The following is an 18,772-nucleotide window of genomic DNA, read 5'->3' on the forward strand; positions in this document are numbered from 1 at the left end:
ACATATTATTCTTTACTTCGAGGGTCACATCAAATATAGAAAGTTAGAAACAATAAACCATTCCTATGTCAATAAAACTCAAAAGAGTTAGTCACAATTTGATGTGGTTAATGTATATTTTGATAGACTATTTAGTCACACGAGTTCATAATTAACATTCTATGTTATGAGCTTCTCCAATGCAACATTCAACTAATCAAATGTGTCGAGTATGAATTGAGATTTTCTTTCCTAGCACTATTGAGATCTTCAATTCATAGTATTTCTCCAATGCAACACTCAAAAAATTCAATATTTATTTTGTTTTTTATTTTAATATACAAAACGATTATGTGGGCTAATTGAGACACAACGATAAATGTTGAGATACTAAAAAAAGAAACTAACGCAATGTTATTTTCAGTATCTCAACATTTATTGTTGTCACATCATATTAAGATTCAAGTTGAGTGTTGCATTAGAGAATGATTTAGTTAAAAATTCAAGTAATCATATGTATCAATTTGATTTCTTTAAGTTGACTGTTGCATTGAAAATGCTCTAACAAATTCATATTGCTTCAATTCTCGAATGTTTCAGATCAATGTCAAATCGGTTATTTACATTAAAACTAGTCTTACAAATAATAAACATTTGTTTCTTTGTCAGACTGAACAAAGATAGTTCTACGTTTGACTATATAATAATTTCATCCACTGAGTGAGAACTATGAGTTTATCGGTTAGTCCGATATTTTTCTTTTCTCAAGGACCCTTGGGACGACAGTTGATTATGGGAGAGATCAGAGATGTGTACTGATGAGTAAGAGTCACACAAGTGGGGTCAAATTGAAGACCAAGAGTTGACTAAAGGGTAAAAATGTAAAAAATGAGTAGACAAGGAAGAAACTCACTAGACAAGTTGGGTGGGTCATGAATAGGGAGTGTTTGTGAAACAAGGTAAACAGAAATTGGGACCCACAAACTTATTCACGGAATCTCACGCTCACGTATGAAACCACCAAACACGCCGTCCATCATTGATGCTGCCTTTCAACCTTAATTAATTAACAACTTAATTAATCTCTTCTTCTCTCTTAAATACCAAGTCTTTCCTTAATTTTAGACAACTTCTCTTCTTCCCCACTTCTTCTAAACTTCTAGTAGTAATAGTTTTAGAGAGAGAGAGAGAAATGGGTAATTGTCAAGCTGTTGATGCAGCAACAATGGTGATACAACACCCAAGTGGAAGAGTAGATAGATGGTATTGGCCATTAATGGCTAGTGAAGTAATGAAAACAAATCCTGGTCATTATGTTGCTCTTATAATCACTCTTTGTAGTGTTCCTGAAAAAGATGAATTGAAGAAGAAAGAGTTGGAGAATCATCGAGGCCAAGTTCGGATTACCCGAGTTAAAATTCTTAGGCCTAATGATACTCTTGTTCTTGGACAAGCTTATAGACTCATTAGTTCTCAAGGTTTGTTCATTTCTCAATCAACAACTTCTTTTAGACTAGTGGGGGTTATTCGCTCCGAACTTTTATCAGATCTTCGAAGTTCTTAAGAACTTAAAAAATCATGTATTTTTTTTTTATTTTTACTAGTTCTAACTATTTTTTTATTGGTTTACAGAGGTTATGAAAGGAATGTGGGCAAAGAAGTACGCTAAAATGAAGAAGAAAGAAATGGAATTAATGAATGATAAGCCACAACTTCTTAACCAAGATGGTGAAAAACAGAGTTTAAGATGTGATAGAGAAGAAGAGAGAATCTCCGAAAATTCGGAGATGAATCAGGTAAACTAAATTCCTTAATGGGTTGTCTTTGAAATTTTGATTCGAGCAACTGTCCGCTTTTTTTCATAGTCAGATCTAAAATCTGTCTCGAGGTCTGAATTGACTCGAGCCAGAAGTCAAAATGTTTGTTTTTGTCTGACTTGTCTGAATAGCTGGATTGAGTTGATTTTGGATTCATTTGAGTCAGAAAATTTAAATTCATACGAGTCGTCGAGTCATTGTGTATGGGTCATTGATTTACAGTCTTATAGAGCCAAAGGAAAAAAGTACTGTGATTTATATTCTGATATGGGTAAACTGTGAATTAGTAAAGTAACTAATGGTTCCATTTATTGACATGAATTTCAGGTAGTAAAACAAGAAAGACCTCGATATAAGACGACGAGTTCTTTTGGAGGAAGATCAAGATCATGGCGGCCTTCGTTACAGAGTATCTCTGAGACAGGGAGCTGAAAATGACATCAATTTGTTCCACCTTCACTGTCACAAAACCAGCAAAGGATTAGAAATCATGAACTGTTTTAACCAGAAAATTTTTCTATCCAGGACTGGATTTCTTTGCTGGGGAAATAAGAATGATCCATGATGAGTGATTCTATTGCTTCTTCCAAGTAGACATTCTTATATTGTATGAATCAGTTCATGGTAAAACATCTCTTGTATAGGTTAGATCAAGAAATGCATCAGAAGTTATTCAATGAAACTAACAACAATTGCATGAATTCGCCCGTCTTCTTCATTTATGTGCAAATTATCACAGTTTTATAACAGAAGTGTTTCAGATTATCTGAACCTCTTGTTATTGAAACTGAAATCTTCTAAGTCATGGTAAAACAATGAACCATCATGAATGTCAACTATAGCTTCATTAGTTGGTATTAATTTGAAAATGTCATATGTCATTGCCAAAACTAATGTAGATTGATTTACAACTTAAAGAGTCAATGAGATTCTCTTCTCCTTTTTCCCTATTTGACATGAAAAGAGGATGTTCATGATATATACTAAGCAACTTCTATAATGTGATTGGTAAAGATCGAAAGGATTATGAGACGTGGGTAGTGGTAAAAATGGTCCTAAGGAGTGACAAACCTATTGTTCTTCTAAGCTATGAAAACATAAAGAAACTATGAAATTAAGCGAGAGGTCATGTTTTGGGGAAACTATGTTAGATAATTCCAGTAATGAATTAACAAGCACTAATTTTCGAGCCAGAATTTCAATTCATAAAATTGTAAGTTTATGTCAGCTTCCCTAACATAAGATCCTAGTTCCCCTTTGATGGCAACTAACAAAACAAGGAAGTAATACAATCACCCAAAGTCTTACTCAAACCATTGACGACATAATCCATTCTACCCATCTAAAATCAATGAGGTTTTTGTAATAACTGTTGACCAAAGTATGATCTCAAGACGGCGCAAAATCAGCTTTTGAGTAGGACTCTAAGTAAGACTCTAGAATATCGAAGCATCTTCCAACAAGGATCGCCCTAGGGGACCTTTGGTGGCCATTGGCCGGTGAAAGTAGCCAGTGGCCGGTGGAGGGTGGCCACTGGCTGTCTATAATAGTATAAGTTAGTAGGACAGATTTGGTAGTGATAAAATAAAGTAACAAGAAATGAAAAAATAGGAAAGATTCTGCAGGCTCCTGCATGACATAAATGCAAGCATGAGTAACTTGCAATTTTAGCATCCTCCAATATCTAGGACAGCTCAAATACCAAAACCAGTATGATTTCTATCTGCTAAAGAATAAAAAATTTCATGACTTGTGATGAATATATACGCACATGTTATCGTAATAATACCATCTTGACAAATATATTATATCTTGCTCACTAGTTACTAAAAAAATAATATCATGCCTTCTCATATATATTGGGGTTAACAACATTAGTACCATCTTTATTTTTAGCACTATATCAAAGACTTCACATCTCTTTTCGAATTTAATATCTAGATACCGAAATGGGTGGCGCAGTCATGTTGGACTAATCAATTTATATGTAAATATAGTACAAATGACATGTTATATTAATTGGATCTAGCATTACTGAGTCTGGGTAACCCTAAATTCTTGGCGTCCCTCTAGGACTTTCGAGCTCTCAACTTGCACGAGAACTCCCCCCTTCCAGTTGTTTACGCCACACCTGGGTATGGGTTCTATAGAAAAATAACACATGCCCCAGTAGCTCATCTTTTATAATATATATGTTCGTGAGACTCAGTGTGTGTGCACGTGTGCATATGTGTCAGTGCAGGAGTCAATAAAATTCTTATAATATACATGCCACTATAGCTCATATATATATATATATATATATATATATATATATATATTTGTGTGTTGTTTGTGTGACTATGTGTGTGTGTGTGTGCGTGTCGTATACAGGAGTCAAGAACATTATTTGAATTGTTTAGAAGTTAGAACACCGATTTTTACATGGATCTGCAAAGGCTCTGTCCTGTATCGAGTAAGGTGATTTCTCACAGTTTTACTAACACAAAGCATGGCTTACAACTTTGAGCACTTACTTGTCTAAATAGTATAATCCTAATGAACTAAGATTATCATTTAAGAGTAAAAGGTGACCTAACATAAATACCCTCAAACAGTAAGCCCTTCAAAAAACAAGATCCTAACACAACTACACAAGCATTTGGGACCCAATTGAAAATGGTTAGAAATTTTACATATTTTACCTGCCGATTTTTTTTCTTGGGAAGAGCTCCAAGGACTGAATCCAAAAGAGCAAGGTTCTCATGTGGTTTGATCTGAACCCATCTATCTTCATTCTCCAAGGACTCGATCCAAAAGGAAAAGGCTTCAGGAGGTTCCGGTAATCCGTTCTTGTCCGTGAACATGAATTCGCTTCCTTGATCCAACGCCCCGAAACGAGCTCAAGCAGGTAATGCACAAACAAGAGCAGATCATTTTGTTTAACGCAATTGTCAACAAGATTGGTTCGGTCACAAATTAATGGTACACTCAACAGTATCTCTAATAACAAAATCTCCATGACATGAACTCTTTGGCATGTCTTGATTGCTGAAACTCAAGAATATTTAGCTTGCAAAGATGCTCTTGGTTTTGGGTATTCTATAAAGAAAAGGTTTTCACTAATCAAATCAATAAGATTCGTGTATGACTTGTTGTTTCTTACCAATAATCCTTGCATGAACAATTCCCTTCTCTAAAACTGTGAAATCGAGATCGATCTCTCACAACAATCTCTCTACTACAAACTTGGGAAATTGCTTTCATTGCAGAATGGCAATCTTCACATATCCTAAGATTCTTTACAATTCGGATTGGAGTTCCGTTATCAGTTGTGAGCAACCCAAATGCCACAGCTAGCTTCTCACTATGCCAAGAAACTGCTTGTTCTTTCTCTTCCTCACTCAAATCGAATAATACTTGGTTTGTGTTAGTAACATAACCTCCTTCCATTCTTGCTCTCTTCAATACTTCTTTCAACTTGTCGTGTATATCTGTGATTCGTGGATGCAATTTATCTGCAGCAAGAAATTCATGAACAAACCCATCAACTTCAATCCAACTACAACCCGTGTTTAACTCGGTCTTCTTTTCGTTCATTTGCTTCCTCACTCTATCAACCCTCTCCCACCTACCTAAAGATGCATACAAATTGGAAAGAAGAACATAACCTCCACCATGTAAACTAGGATCAAACTGACAAATGTGATCTATGATTCGTTCCCCAAGATCAACATTTCTGTGAATTCTACAAGAACTAAGCAACGATCTCCATATTATGATGTCAGGCTCTAATGGCATTCTTCTCACGAACTCAAACGCGCGTTCCAATTGACTAGCACGACCGAGAAGATCAACCATGCACCCATAATGCTCAATCTTCGGTGAAACTCCCCACGACTTTTCCATGTTATCGAAGATCGAAAAACCTTCCTCTACGAGACCAGAATGACTACATCCATTTAAAACACCCAACAAAGTGATATCATCTGGTTTTATTCCTTTGGCTAGCATTTGATCGAAAACAAGAAGAGCATCCTCACCAAGCCCATGCATTGATAACCCTGAAATCATGCTTGTCCAGGTGAGAACATCTCTTTTTGAGATCCTACAAAAAACTCTTTTAGCGCAATCTACCTCCCCACATTTTGCATACATATCGATTAGAGCAGTAGAAATATTTGAACTTTTTGAAAATCCTAGCTTATCTATATAAACATTAATCCATCTTCCTTGGTCTAAAGCCCCAAGATGGGCACAAGCAGATAAAACACATACAAGAATTGCCTCATTTGGCTTCACATTATGATCACACAACATATAATTGAAATACATAAGCGCATCATTATACCTTCCAATTCCAACGAAACCCGAAACCATAACCACCCAAGAAACTTCGTTACGCTCAGGCATACTATCAAATAATTCGATAGCTCTGCCCATTTCCCCAAGTTTAACATAACCACTTATGAGACTAGTCCAAGTAACAACATCCCTTTGAGTCATTTCGTCGAATATGTTTTGAGCTTCCTTCATTCTCCCAAAAATAGAATAAAAGTTTAGTAATGAGTTGCACACAAAGGTATCAACTTCACACCCAAACTTTATAATCAATGGATGCATGATTTTTCCATAAATGGGTGTCTTTTGATTTGAACAAGCAGTGATCACAAAAGTGAAAGTGTACTTGTCTGGGATAGACAAGGTGGGTCTATTCAGAGCAACCATTTGTCTGAATAGATGAACAGATTCGTGGGAATTGGGTATCTTGGAGTAAGCTTGAATCATGATATTCCACAAGAGAGTGGATGGAAATTGAGATGGATACCTATCGAATAAGAGATGGGCGAAAATGAGGTGTTTTGAAGAGAGATATGAGTGAATGAGAGGCAAAATCAAATGGGGTTTAGATGAAAAGCCTTGAGTAATGATTTGAGCATGAATTTGGGTTATTTGAGGGAGTTTTTGGTGTTGTTTGAGGAGTTGAGAAAGAGTTTCAGTTATGGTAGTTAGGTTTGAGAGGTGAGAGAAGCATGGATTAGTTGATTTGAAAATGGAGGGAAATTGGGGGAAGAAGATTTTAGTTTTGAAAAACATGTGGAATTAACATTTGACCTCATAAGTCCATGAGCAGAAGATTTTATACAAAATAGGTCTTACTCCAGAACTAATTAGGTTGTTCGGTTCCCCATTATAAAGCTCATTGTATGAGATTGGGTCAATATCATAAGGTCACTAATACGTGGACAACCGATTTTCTTATTCGGACAATTATTTTCAGGCCAATCAATTATATTTGAGTTAGTTGACTTTGATTTAATAAGGGGACAACTTCATAAGACCTTTAATATTAACACTTACTAAATTGTGGACCACTAACAAAAATAAAAAATAAAAAACCAAAGATGATGGGGATGAAGAAGTGGATCATTAAGAGAACGAGCCCTAGAACTAGAACTTCTATGTAAAAGATTGTTGTTTCTAAATTGAACTTAAACGAGGGTTTCTTAAAGAGTGAACGGACCAAAATTGAAGATTAACTACCACCATTTTGATTTTGATGTTGTTATTTAAAGAGTACAGAAGCAGCCCTGCAGCAGTAGCTTGTTCTTGAATCAATCTATCTTGAGATTGTCTCTCTCTTAGAAGTTGATGAGAGAACGTATTCTACTCCATCTATTACTTGAAATTATATTTGGTGAGTTATTTGAGAAAAGTTTTGATGAAGAAGATGAGATATTTTCTTCTTCTTTACTTTCTGGTTTGAGAAACAACACAAATTCCCCATGTTTCTTCATCTACTGTGTGTTCTTGGTTTTAAATTTTCAAAAATTGATTTTTAGGTTTTAAAATTTTCAAGGGATTTTAGGGTTCAAGAATAAGACTTAAATCTTACCTTTCTATTTAGGAAGGTTTTTCAACAATTTCTCTCCAAAAATTTTCTCTCTCTAGAAATTTGTTGGCGATGAAGAAGAAGGAGAAAACTAAAGTCTAGGGTTTATGGAGAAAAAGTAAGAGTTAAAATAAAGTTCTAATTCTTGAGAACTTGAACGGAAAATAATAAAGTGTTGTCCCCTTAAAAATTGTTGTCCATATAATTTTTTTAGTTTTTATGATTGCCCACATAAAATAGTTGTCCATATAAAAAAAACCGGGAGTCCACGTATTGGCCACCTATCATAACTCTTATGAGTTGAACAATCTGTCTTAACAGCTAATAACAAATTCCATCGAATACCCTTATGTAAGGGCGGAGCCAGGATTTAAAGTCAGTTTGCGCTAGTCAAAAAATTAAAGGGTCAAAAACGATTTTGAACAAAAATAAGGGGCAAACCTAAAGGGTGGTTTATGAAAATGGCACAGAGAGAAGGGTCAAAAGCGGATTTGCTTAATGTGTTAGAACACATCAAAAACACCAACTAGAGACATCGTCTTTTAAGACGGAATTTCGTGTCATTACTAAACGCTCGTGCTTCTGTGTCATGGTCAGACTGAACATGGCGACATCCCGAGCTATAGGTACAGTCGCATGAGGTCTCCATTGTATAACTCATAAATATGATCACATGATTTTTCGTTGGTTAACCATATTGAGATATATGTTAAACATTAATTATTTACAATGCACTACCTAAGCTTAATGTGGTCATAATTTCATCGTCACGTCGCCAACTACACTACTACTTTCTCCTCTTTTTTGCTTATCGAAAACGGGAACACTCGATTGATGGTTTTGGTTTCATTTTTCTACAGAGAGAGAGTAGCGAAAAAACAATGGTTGTCGAAGTGGACATCTATAATTGATTACCATCAATTCCATGAGAGAAACAAATGGTGCTTGTGGTTCAGTGGCTGGTGAAAGAATTTAGAAGACACCCTTTGGGAAGCTTAGTGTGGGAGTTACTGATGGAGTCCATTGGGAAACCTAGAGTTTATTTTCTGTTACGCCTTTGACTATAGTTGTGCACATAACAGACTCATTTGGTCTTGGTCTCGATCAAGTGACCAAGACAAGTGGGTTGGTGTGTGCCAGTTGTAAACATTGTTTGGCCCTTACATTTTTCATAGAATACTGCTAACGTGTTAAGGTAGAAATAGATAGACTTTCAGTTAATGACTTAAGCGTGAGACCTATAAGGCCCAAGATATCTTAAGGTTGATATATAGTTATAGTATTTAATAAAGGAGTAATTTCTGGAAAGGTCAAAATAATATTGAAACAATCTGATCTGCAAACTTGTGTTTGCATAATGTAAACTGCAAACATGTGTTTGCATAATGTAAACTGCAAACTGTGTTTGCAAAATACAGATTGCAAACATGATTTTGTAACAAACAAGACAGTAATAGAGTACAAAATATTTTCAACAAAAAAAAAGTATATAATAAGTAAATAATATAGAGTATAATTAAGAGAAAAGGTACACAAGTAATAAGCACAATATTCATAAACCCATTTGGAGACTAAATCGTTTGATCATCAAATGAATGAGGGAACCGCTTTCGAATCTTAGAATCGTTGTATCTATGTAAATTTTTTTTAATGTTCTTATACTTCTTCCTTCTTTGTATCTTTCATCGAAATACATGTTACCAATTTCATTTCCATTTACAACATATACAACAAAAGCAAAGTATAAAATTCGCCCTTTTTGTGGGGCTATAGGTTCAAAAATCTCAAATAATTGGTTTCAAACACAGATAGCACCATATAAGATTACTACTGTTAGAGACCAATAACAAAAAAGACAGAAGAGGTAAACTATAGGTCTACCTTCTTTGCCTTTTGTAATTGTATCTGGAGAAGGCGTGGCTAAATACCGTGGAAGATGAACTTGGAACCACGGATGCTGCAAAATCTGAAGAATGGTCATCCTTTTCATAGGGTCAACTACAACTTGTGAACCATGTCTACTTTTCGCGTGACGGACAATTGAGCAAGTGCTAGCTAGCTACTTTTGATAAGTCAGTCAAGTTATGGAATGGCACCACAAGGGCGTCTGTTGCAGCTTACTTTGTAGGAGTATCTTTGTTAACTTCCCGTCCAATATGATATGTTCTATGACAACTCCAGTTACAAGTCCAAAACTGACGCCCATCAACATGATTTTCCAATCAAACATACTAGTTCTCTCCAATCATCCTCACTCTCTTCTACTTCAGGCAATTCTACATGATCTCCACACTCTCTTGACACTTGAAACCCGCACAAACCTAAGTTCCCGTCGAAAGAAGTATGGTTCCACCTGCTGAATTGTCCACCTGTTGGTATGGTTCCAGCGAGTTGGTTGTGTGATAGGTTTAGAACTTCAAGGAATATCTCCTGACAAAGACATAATTTACTTTTTTCAATTGCAAACACAAAAGTGCAACACCAAACACCAAGCTAGTGCATTCATGCATTGTTTGGTTAAGTGCCCATCACAGCAAACTGCAACTCAATCGCTTAACCACAACAGTAAGAAACAAGCATCCATAATCTATAATAACAAGCAAAACAACCCAAAAAATGAGCACAGAAAAATCATAGTTCTCGTCAAAAGAGCTAATGAAATTAAACATAGAAACCAGTGAATTGAAGTATTAATTTACCCAACCCACAATTATAGCAAAAAAGAGGCAAAAAATTTAAATGAACCAACTAAGAAAACAGATCTCATCACCTACAAATCCACCTATCCATAAAATTAGAGATTAACTAGATAAACCTCTACAAAATGATGAGTAACAATCAAATTCTATTAACAAAATCTAATCTAATCCAAATCAACGAGTTAACTAACCAATCATTAACAAAATCAGAACTATAATATACTAAAACTATTCGATTGGTCTGAATATCTCACCGATCAACTAACACAAACTCATTCTGAAATACCAATATGATCAAAATTTAATTTTTAGTCGGATCAATCAAGAGAAACAATCAAATTCAATTAACGAAAACCAAATCCAATCTAATCCAAATCAGCTAATTAACTAACGAATCATTAGAAAAATCTGTTAGCATAAACTCATTCTGAAACATCTAGATGATAATACTTTAATTTTTAGTCGGATCGGTCACTTACACACTCAATTATGAGTTCTGAGACTTCTAGTAGCATCTCAAATTTGTTTGGCGATACCGTATGTCGACTTTTCATAATTGTAAACCTAGTTTACAGTCATCAAAACTTTTTTTCTTTGTCCTGTAAGTAGGGTTTCAAGGATGACCAACCAATCCCAATCAATCAAAGTGAACATCCATCAAAACTTAAGTTGAGCAAAACATTAGCAAAAACTTAAGTTGAGTAAAACATTAACAAAAATCATGAAAAATAGTGTGAAACATCTTCGTAGAAGCAATGAAACGATCAAACTTGAAAACCAAATGAACTGCTTGCATCCAAGATCAACATGATGGGATTTACTAGAAGTAAAAATGATCAATTTAAGACGTTAAGTATTCTAATGGCAAACAATTACAATTATACTCTTTACCTCAACTTGCACAAATCCAATCCTTGTGTCAGGTAAAACATTAACCTAATTGGTTCTAAGTTCTACTACTCTTGATAAACAAGGAAATGGAAATAAAACATCACCCAAAAATCAGATTAGAAATGTGAATAAAGTATAAGAAAGGCAATCAAATCCTACCTCTCAATTTGATTCAAGAATTGTACATTTGTCATATAAAATAAAAATTGTATATTTCTTTAAAAAAATAATCATCTCAAACCCTAAAAGTATAAATTAGCCAAACAAATCGAAAATGGCAAATAAATAACCTACGATCTAGTAGAAACTAATAATCTTCATTATCAAAATTCAATTATCATAAAAAGACATAGAGAGAGAAAGAATTACCAGAAGGAGAAAAAAAGAAGACAATCATCTTCAGAACAAACATCAATCAAACGAAAAGACTCCATATCTGAATCCATCCTCACGAGTATGGAGATGAAGTTTCGGGTGTTAAGAAATTCAATTGAAGGGGAAAAAGAAGAAACAGAAAACCCCTAAAATTTTGGGTCTTTTGGAAGCAAATGAATATTAATGAGTAAGGGTATTTTGGGAAGGAAAAAGATAGAAAATGACTTGATTCTTAATTACCTGTATTATTTTAAACCTTATGTATCATTCCCCTTAATATTATAACAACTTTTAGTTAATTGATAATATGATGGCTCTTTTAGTTATTATGATATTTTTCTCAACCCAAATAGCTATTTTCAAATCCGACATTTGAGAGTCTATGAAAGTCTGAGGCATTTGATTATAGACAAAATGTCCCAGACTTTGGTAGACTTCATAGTTTGATGGATTTTGTGAAGGATTTGGGACAAATTTGAAGCCCAAAATGTCTTTACAAAAACAAGAGACATTTGGAGTCCATCATGTGGTTAAACAACAATAATTGAATGACCACCAAATGTCCATCAATGTCCACAAATATTCACAAGATGTCTACGAAAGTCGAAAATATATTTTGAAATGTTCATACAAATATATTATTCCATGCGATTAAACAATTATGAGAATATTAAAATAATAAATATCCACCAAATGTCCATCAATGTCCACAAATATTCACAAGACGTCTACGAAAGTCGAAAATATATTTTGAAATGTTCATACAAATATATTATTCAATGCAATTAAACAATAATGATAATATTAAAATAATAAATATCCACCAAATGTCCATCAATGTCCACCAATATTCATAGATGTTTACGAAAATCGAAAAAAATATTTTTGAAATGTTAATATAAATATATTATTTCATGTGATTAAACAATAATAATATTATTAAAATAATAAATGTCTACCAAATGTCCATCAATGTCCACAAATATTCACAGATGTCTACGAAAGTCGAAAAAAATATTCTTGAAATATTATTATAAATATATTATTTCATGTGATTAAACAATAATAATATTATTAAAATAATAAATGTCTACCAAATGTCCATCAATGTCCACAAATATTCACAGATGTCTACGAAAGTCGAAAACAATATTTTTGAAATGTTATTATAAATATATTATTTCATGTGATTAAACAATAATAATATTATTAAAATAATAAATGTCTACCAAATGTCCACAAATATTCACAGATGTCTACGAAAATCGAAAAAAATATTTTTAAAATGTTATTATAAATATATTATTTCATGTGATTAAACAATAATAATATTATTAAAATAATAAATGTCTACCAGATGTCCATCAATGTCCACAAATATTCATAGATGACTATGAAAGTCGAAGAATATATCTTTGACTAGTACAAATATAATATGCATTACACATTTTGTCAATGGGACTCAAGATCTTGAAATGTCCCCAGGACATTTTGTTTATGGATCAAATGTCTTAAAATGTCTATAAAGACATTGTCTACAAACCCAATGTCTTGAAAATGTCTATGAAGACATGTTGTCTATAATAAGTCATCTGAAATGTCTACGGGACATTTTCTCTATGAAAGTGTGTGAAAGTCCCAATCCACTACCCCCTAAAACTTCTGCCGTGAATTCAAACCAAAGTCCTACTTTATTCCACTCTAGTCCCTCCCTCCCTCTCCGAGTCGCTTGAAATCAGGTTGTGCCCTCTAGATTTTGACCCGCCATAATTTTCATATTATATCACAACTATATTATATATTAATGATGTATCCATAAATGACTCTTTCAGTCAGTCACATGCAGGTAAAAGTGAAAGAAAAGAGTGTAACGTAAGTGTAAAATACGATATTTGTAAATCAACACACTATCTTATCATCAAAGGTGGAGTAAGAGGGAAATTTATTTTCCCGGTATTTCAGAAAGGGGTTTTTGCATCATAAACCCTTCCCCCATTTCCAAAAACCTCCCTTATCATCAATGATAATCAATCAGTCAACCATGAGAATGATGATGATTCATCGTCATTCTTCCATCCTCCATTGTTGCAGACTATCATCGTCTTCATCTCCGTCGTCTTCCTCTCCTCTTCTATCACCATTCAGATTGTCTTCACTTCAAACCCTAATTTTACTTAAACACCGCAATCGAATTAGGGCATACGCAACTTCTTCTTTAACAGTAGCTGAAGACAGTAAGAGAAACGAAAGCTTCTTCGCTGATGAATCAATTTCATGGACTTCTCTTGGTATTTCCGAGCAACTCTCTCGTTCTCTCTCTACTATTGGCCTCGAAAAACCATCTCGAATTCAGGTCCCCAATCTCTCTATCTATCTATCTATCTATCTATCTATCAAGTTTTCTAAACCCTAGAAAGTTAAAGTTTTGATTTTTATATTGATTTGGTACTTTTGAATTTTGTAGGCAGCTTGTATACCATGTATAAATTCAGGAAGTGATGTAGTTGTAGCAGCAGAAACTGGCAGTGGTAAGACACATGGATACCTAGTTCCATTGATTAATAAGTTATGTGATAGTAGTTTATCTCATCCTTCTTGTGGTAGTGATGAAAATGAAGAAACGATTCAAGCTCGCAATTTTTCTCTTGTTCTTTGCCCTAATGTTATGTTATGTGAGCAAGTAACAAGAATGGCTAATAGTTTGTTAAGTGATTCTGGTGAACCACTTTTGAGAGTTTCAGCTGTTTGTGGTAGACAGGTAGAAAACCCTCCATTTTTAAAGCTTACTTCTTAAGTCATGCCAATTTTCTGTATTTCGTATGATGATAATATATTACATAATTCATAATGGTAGGGATGGCCAGTTGCTCAACCAGATATAATAGTATCAACACCAGCTGCTCTTTTGAATTACATGTATGCAATTGATCCTGATAGACGTCGTCGTACTGATTTTCTCCGTGGAGTGAAATATGTGGTAAGTATTTCCTTTCTAATACTTGATAGACGTCGTTAAAATTTTCGTTTTTCGATAGTTTCAGTTAATGTTAGTTGATGGTAAACTGCAGGTGTTTGATGAGGCAGATATGTTGTTATGTGGAAGTTTTCAGAATCAGGTTATTAGGCTAATACACATGTTTCGGTTCGAAGAAAAGGTATTGTCTAGAGCGAACCGTGTTAACGTTGATAGTTCAGCAGAAATAAATGCCGAATCTGTGGCACGTTCTGAGCTAGAAGAAGAAGAAGGCGAGGAGTTACAACCAGAGTTTAATTCTGAGGAGGAAGAAGATGAAGACGATAGTGTTAGCCATCAAGAGTCGAAGGAAATTGAAGTTGGGACAAGAAAATACAGAGATTGGAGAAGGGTTAGAAAGACATATGAACGTAGTAAGCAGTATATATTTGTTGCAGCCACCCTTCCGGTTAATGGCAAGCAAATGGCAGGTGGAGTATTGAAACGTTTGTTTCCGGAGGCGACTTGGGTTAATGGGAATTTCCTCCATTGTCACAACCCCAGGTAGATCTTGTAGATCATTTTCTCGCAGATATTAATAGTTCCATACTTCCATTCTTTAAGGAAAGAAAGATAGTTTTTTAAGTTCATTTAAGGTAGTAAAACTGGCATTCTTTAATCTATGCTCTTATTTGATATGACATTTAAAGGAAGTCTTTTTTTCTTATTCAGGTTGGAGCAGAGGTGGGTTGAAGTTACCGTTGATACCCAGGTGGACGAGCTCATAAATGCTGTTAGGCAAGGTCTTGAGTCGACTCATTCAGTGACTGGGATTAGTCGCACTATGGTATTTGCTAATACTGTTGATGCTGTTGAGTCAGTGGCTAAGATATTGCTTAGAGTTGGTATCGAGTGCATTTGCTACCATAGTGACAGTTCTTTGGAAGTGCGTACGAGTAATCTAAGTGAATTCCAAAAAGGAGGAGGTGTGCTGGTGTGCACTGATGCTGCTGCACGAGGTCTTGACATTCCAAATGTTTCACATGTTATTCAGGTATATTGCTTTATAAGCTTCTACTGTCTATTACTTTTATGCCGGCACTCTAGTGGCACTAACCCGTCAAAAAAAGGAAGCTTTTGTGGCACATCAATCTAAATGGTGATTATGAATCCTCGCTCTTCAATAAGCTTGAAATAGAGGAGTCGTTTATAGCTAAAGTAGGAGGGTAGTGTGGTGGAAAGAGTACTCTTGCTTCTTGAAAAACCCACTCGTCTTAGTATGGATCTTTACTCTACCAACATTGTAGTATAACAGAATGAAGAACTTGTTGCGGATATCTCGACAGTTGTTCTTGCAGCGATTATGTGATGCTTCTTAATTCCTACACGCTGGATTTTCCTTGCAGATACTTCAATACTTAAGATATCGATGAATGTTAAGCTTTTACTGTTCTTCATTTAATTATTTTTGTTTTCTTCCTACTGCTAGTTGATATGATAGAACTTGTACTGCATAAGTGGATCATGTTTCTTTGTTCTTGTGGCTAATTATTTTATTTAGTTTGTAGACCTGCACATTCCTATATTCATACACTGTTTTACTTTGCGGTTTGACTCAATTTAAAGGGTACTCACTCCTATGTCCACGGCGACTAACTAATGTGAATGATTTGTTCAATTGAAGGCGGAGTTTGCATCTTCTGCCGTAGATTTCTTACATAGAATTGGTCGTACAGCAAGAGCCGGCCAACCTGGACTTGTTACAAGCTTGTACACAGCATCCAACCGGGATCTCGTCGCTGCAGTGCGTCAAGCTGGAAAACTTGGTCAGCCTGTGGTAATTATCTAGACAAACATTACGAATTATATCAAATCTGCAAGCATCTTGATTTCAACTAGTTGATCCAATTTCATTTTTGACTAATTCGAATATTTAGTTCAGAACTTAAGAGGGATAATAGATCTTTAATTCTCGACCTTATTGAGTACTAATCATTGGCAATGAACTATTTATGGTTGCAGGAGAAATCATTCAGCAGGAAAAGGGGGTTCAGAAACAAGCTTAAGAAAAGAGGTACAACCTCTCCTTTAAGTTATGGTTCTCTAGGGGATTGCATTCCTTGAGAGTCAGAGATGTTTAAATGTTGGTATTTCTTTGAAATAAGCACAAATCACACCCTTGGGGAGTAGGCCATGCTATCGAGCGGGTTACCGTGGTTGTATCATGCCCTAATTATATCAAAAAGTTATTATAACATAGAATTTGTTCCATAACTTCCATCACTCTTTTTTTTGTTGAGTTTGTTCCATTACTTTTTCAGATGCTTGATATCATGAATGAACTTCAAAAATGTCTAATGAATTTTCATTTTGGCATTGTCTATTTGTTTTTTGGTGGAGATGTCCTCTTTTCTCTAATTAGTTCTCGATATACGTAATTAGTCAGAAGCTTGAGAGAGAAGCAACTGAACTCTTTCTTTCTTGAATTTTTCGGCAGGTTTAAGATCCCGAGATGCTCCAGCTACTGAAGCCAGGGTAGCAGCATAATGCAGCAAGAACATTAGCTGATATAGTAAACGCTCTTTATGTATTGTTTTGTAGGAATAAGAACCTTTACGTATTTAATTTAATTTTTACTCCCTTCAAAATTCAAACCTTTGAAGAGGGTTATATGGTTCTACGCTTGAACTTTCGCCTTCGTTTGGGACATATGGGTTCCTGCGAAGGAAACCTGTTCCTTCGCCAGGATAGAGATAGAAAGCCAAAGTTTTAGAGCAGAAGAGATAGGAGATAGATCTAAAGACAGTTAAGGTTTGCCGCCAATAATAGTTTGTGCCCGGCTCTTATCAGCCTAGAGAAGAAATAGAGAAGAATGGTGGTGAGGGTAGGGGGAAAGATATTTGGATAATTCTATTTTGCCCTGTAAAGATGACCAACTCATCTAAATGGCCACCTAAAGATGACTGATTCACCAAAATGATCCCTATAGAGTATAGATGATCAACCTCCATTTTGGCTGCTTCTGATTATTTAAGTCAGTCAATTTAATTGTTGACTTCTTTTTTCTTTTTGTACCCTCTCTTGAATACACAGTTCATCCATTTCCTTCATCACCACCTTCCAACAGCACTGCTTTCTCTCGTCGCCCACAGACACCTCCACCATCACCTATCTTCTCTCTCTCTCAATCCTCTATCTCTAACAACACTTTTTCTCTCTAAAGTGTTATCTTTCTCCAGAGTAGAGGGAGAAAGAGAACCTTCAAAGTTGATGTTCACAGAAACCTAGTTCGGAGGTTCCATTAACGGAACTCTTGAAATAGGGTTTGGATGGAATCCTTGATATAAGGTTCCAACTCAGGTCTATTAGCGGCTATGGGTTTCAATTGTGTCCAATTCATTTTTGGTGCCCAATTTCTTTCTCTGATCTACCTATGTTGCCTATGTCTTTGGTTCTTGTTTTCTTATTTTGATTTTCTTTTGTTTTAATTTCGCTCTTCCACTTCATTTGTCTCCTTCGCTTCAACCTTCGCCGGTAGAAGGCAGTCGACGAGTAACTTCTTCTGTCTCTCATCTTTCTTCTCCACCACCACTACAATCACATCTTCATCTGTATATAAACTCCCCCATATTCATCCCTCACCTCTTTCTCTCTTTAAAATCCAGTACAAAAGATTCGTCTGTCTTAAACTCTACCCCGGTGAAGAGGCGGGACTTCCCCTTCATTGGTGAAGGAGGTAAAGGAGTCCCCGCATGCAATGGCTAAAACGGAAGAGCGAAATGAAGTGCAAGAGAAAAGTAAAAATGGAAAAGAAATAAAAATAACAATAAAAATCAAAGACGTTCATGCGATGTACATTTTTTTCTCTCACGAAGTTCTCTCTAGTATATTTTTTTCTCTCACGATAACCTAACCGTTTCTAGAAATGGGGCCGTTCATGCAATGTACATTTTCCCGTAATGTCGGTAAAGGGAGGATTCCATTTTCCCGAACCTCCTTTTCAAAAGGGAAGTTACTTGCCTTTGTTTTTATTTCTTTCCTAAACAATTTGGAGTCCAGAAGGGTGGAAGAGTAGAGAGAGGCAGACGTTGGTAAAGGTGGTGGGATTTCCAATATTAGAGGGTCTCTTCTACTTTTTGCCTGGTCTTAGGGGATTTTTGAGGATTTCTTCGTCGTTTATCTGTGG

General features: G+C 35.2%; 3 protein-coding genes across 6 annotated transcripts; 2 read left to right on the top strand and 1 right to left on the bottom strand.

The window, feature by feature from the left end:
- Positions 1-554: 554 nt before the first annotated feature.
- LOC147547697 (pentatricopeptide repeat-containing protein At5g48910-like) lies at positions 555-6,938 on the bottom strand. 4 transcript variants are annotated; one of them, XM_086671830.1, is made up of 4 exons: positions 6,127-6,886; positions 4,481-5,839; positions 2,143-2,250; positions 555-1,325 (listed from the first exon to the last, which is right to left on the bottom strand). In XM_086671830.1, the coding sequence occupies exons 1-2, from the start codon at positions 6,233-6,235 to the stop codon at positions 4,938-4,940; spliced, it is 1,011 nt and encodes a 336-aa protein (XP_086527956.1). In that variant the 5' UTR covers positions 6,236-6,886; the 3' UTR covers positions 555-1,325; positions 2,143-2,250; positions 4,481-4,937. The 4 variants fall into 4 exon arrangements, with proteins under 4 accessions (XP_086527956.1, XP_086527955.1, XP_086527954.1 ...); XM_086671829.1 differs by having other exon boundaries at positions 4,481-6,938; XM_086671828.1 differs by having other exon boundaries at positions 2,143-2,255; positions 4,481-6,938.
- Positions 1,172-2,497, top strand: LOC147547698 (D-ribose-binding periplasmic protein). Its single transcript, XM_086671831.1, has 3 exons — positions 1,172-1,457; positions 1,612-1,775; positions 2,124-2,497. The coding sequence occupies exons 1-3, from the start codon at positions 1,172-1,174 to the stop codon at positions 2,226-2,228; spliced, it is 555 nt and encodes a 184-aa protein (XP_086527957.1). The 3' UTR covers positions 2,229-2,497.
- Positions 6,939-13,462: 6,524 nt separating the features above from the next.
- EMB3108 (DEA(D/H)-box RNA helicase family protein) lies at positions 13,463-17,264 on the top strand. The gene is made up of 8 exons (XM_086669542.1): positions 13,463-13,986; positions 14,098-14,391; positions 14,488-14,610; positions 14,702-15,150; positions 15,319-15,640; positions 16,271-16,423; positions 16,609-16,660; positions 17,084-17,264. Exons 1-8 carry the CDS (start codon positions 13,654-13,656, stop codon positions 17,131-17,133), a joined length of 1,776 nt encoding a protein of 591 aa, XP_086525668.1. The 5' UTR covers positions 13,463-13,653; the 3' UTR covers positions 17,134-17,264.
- Positions 17,265-18,772: the final 1,508 nt, after the last annotated feature.

This window comes from Eschscholzia californica, unplaced genomic scaffold (assembly GCF_041429995.1).
Source record: "Eschscholzia californica isolate CP2 unplaced genomic scaffold, dmEscCali1.0.p SCAF_3, whole genome shotgun sequence".
NCBI lineage: Eukaryota > Viridiplantae > Streptophyta > Magnoliopsida > Ranunculales > Papaveraceae > Eschscholzia > Eschscholzia californica.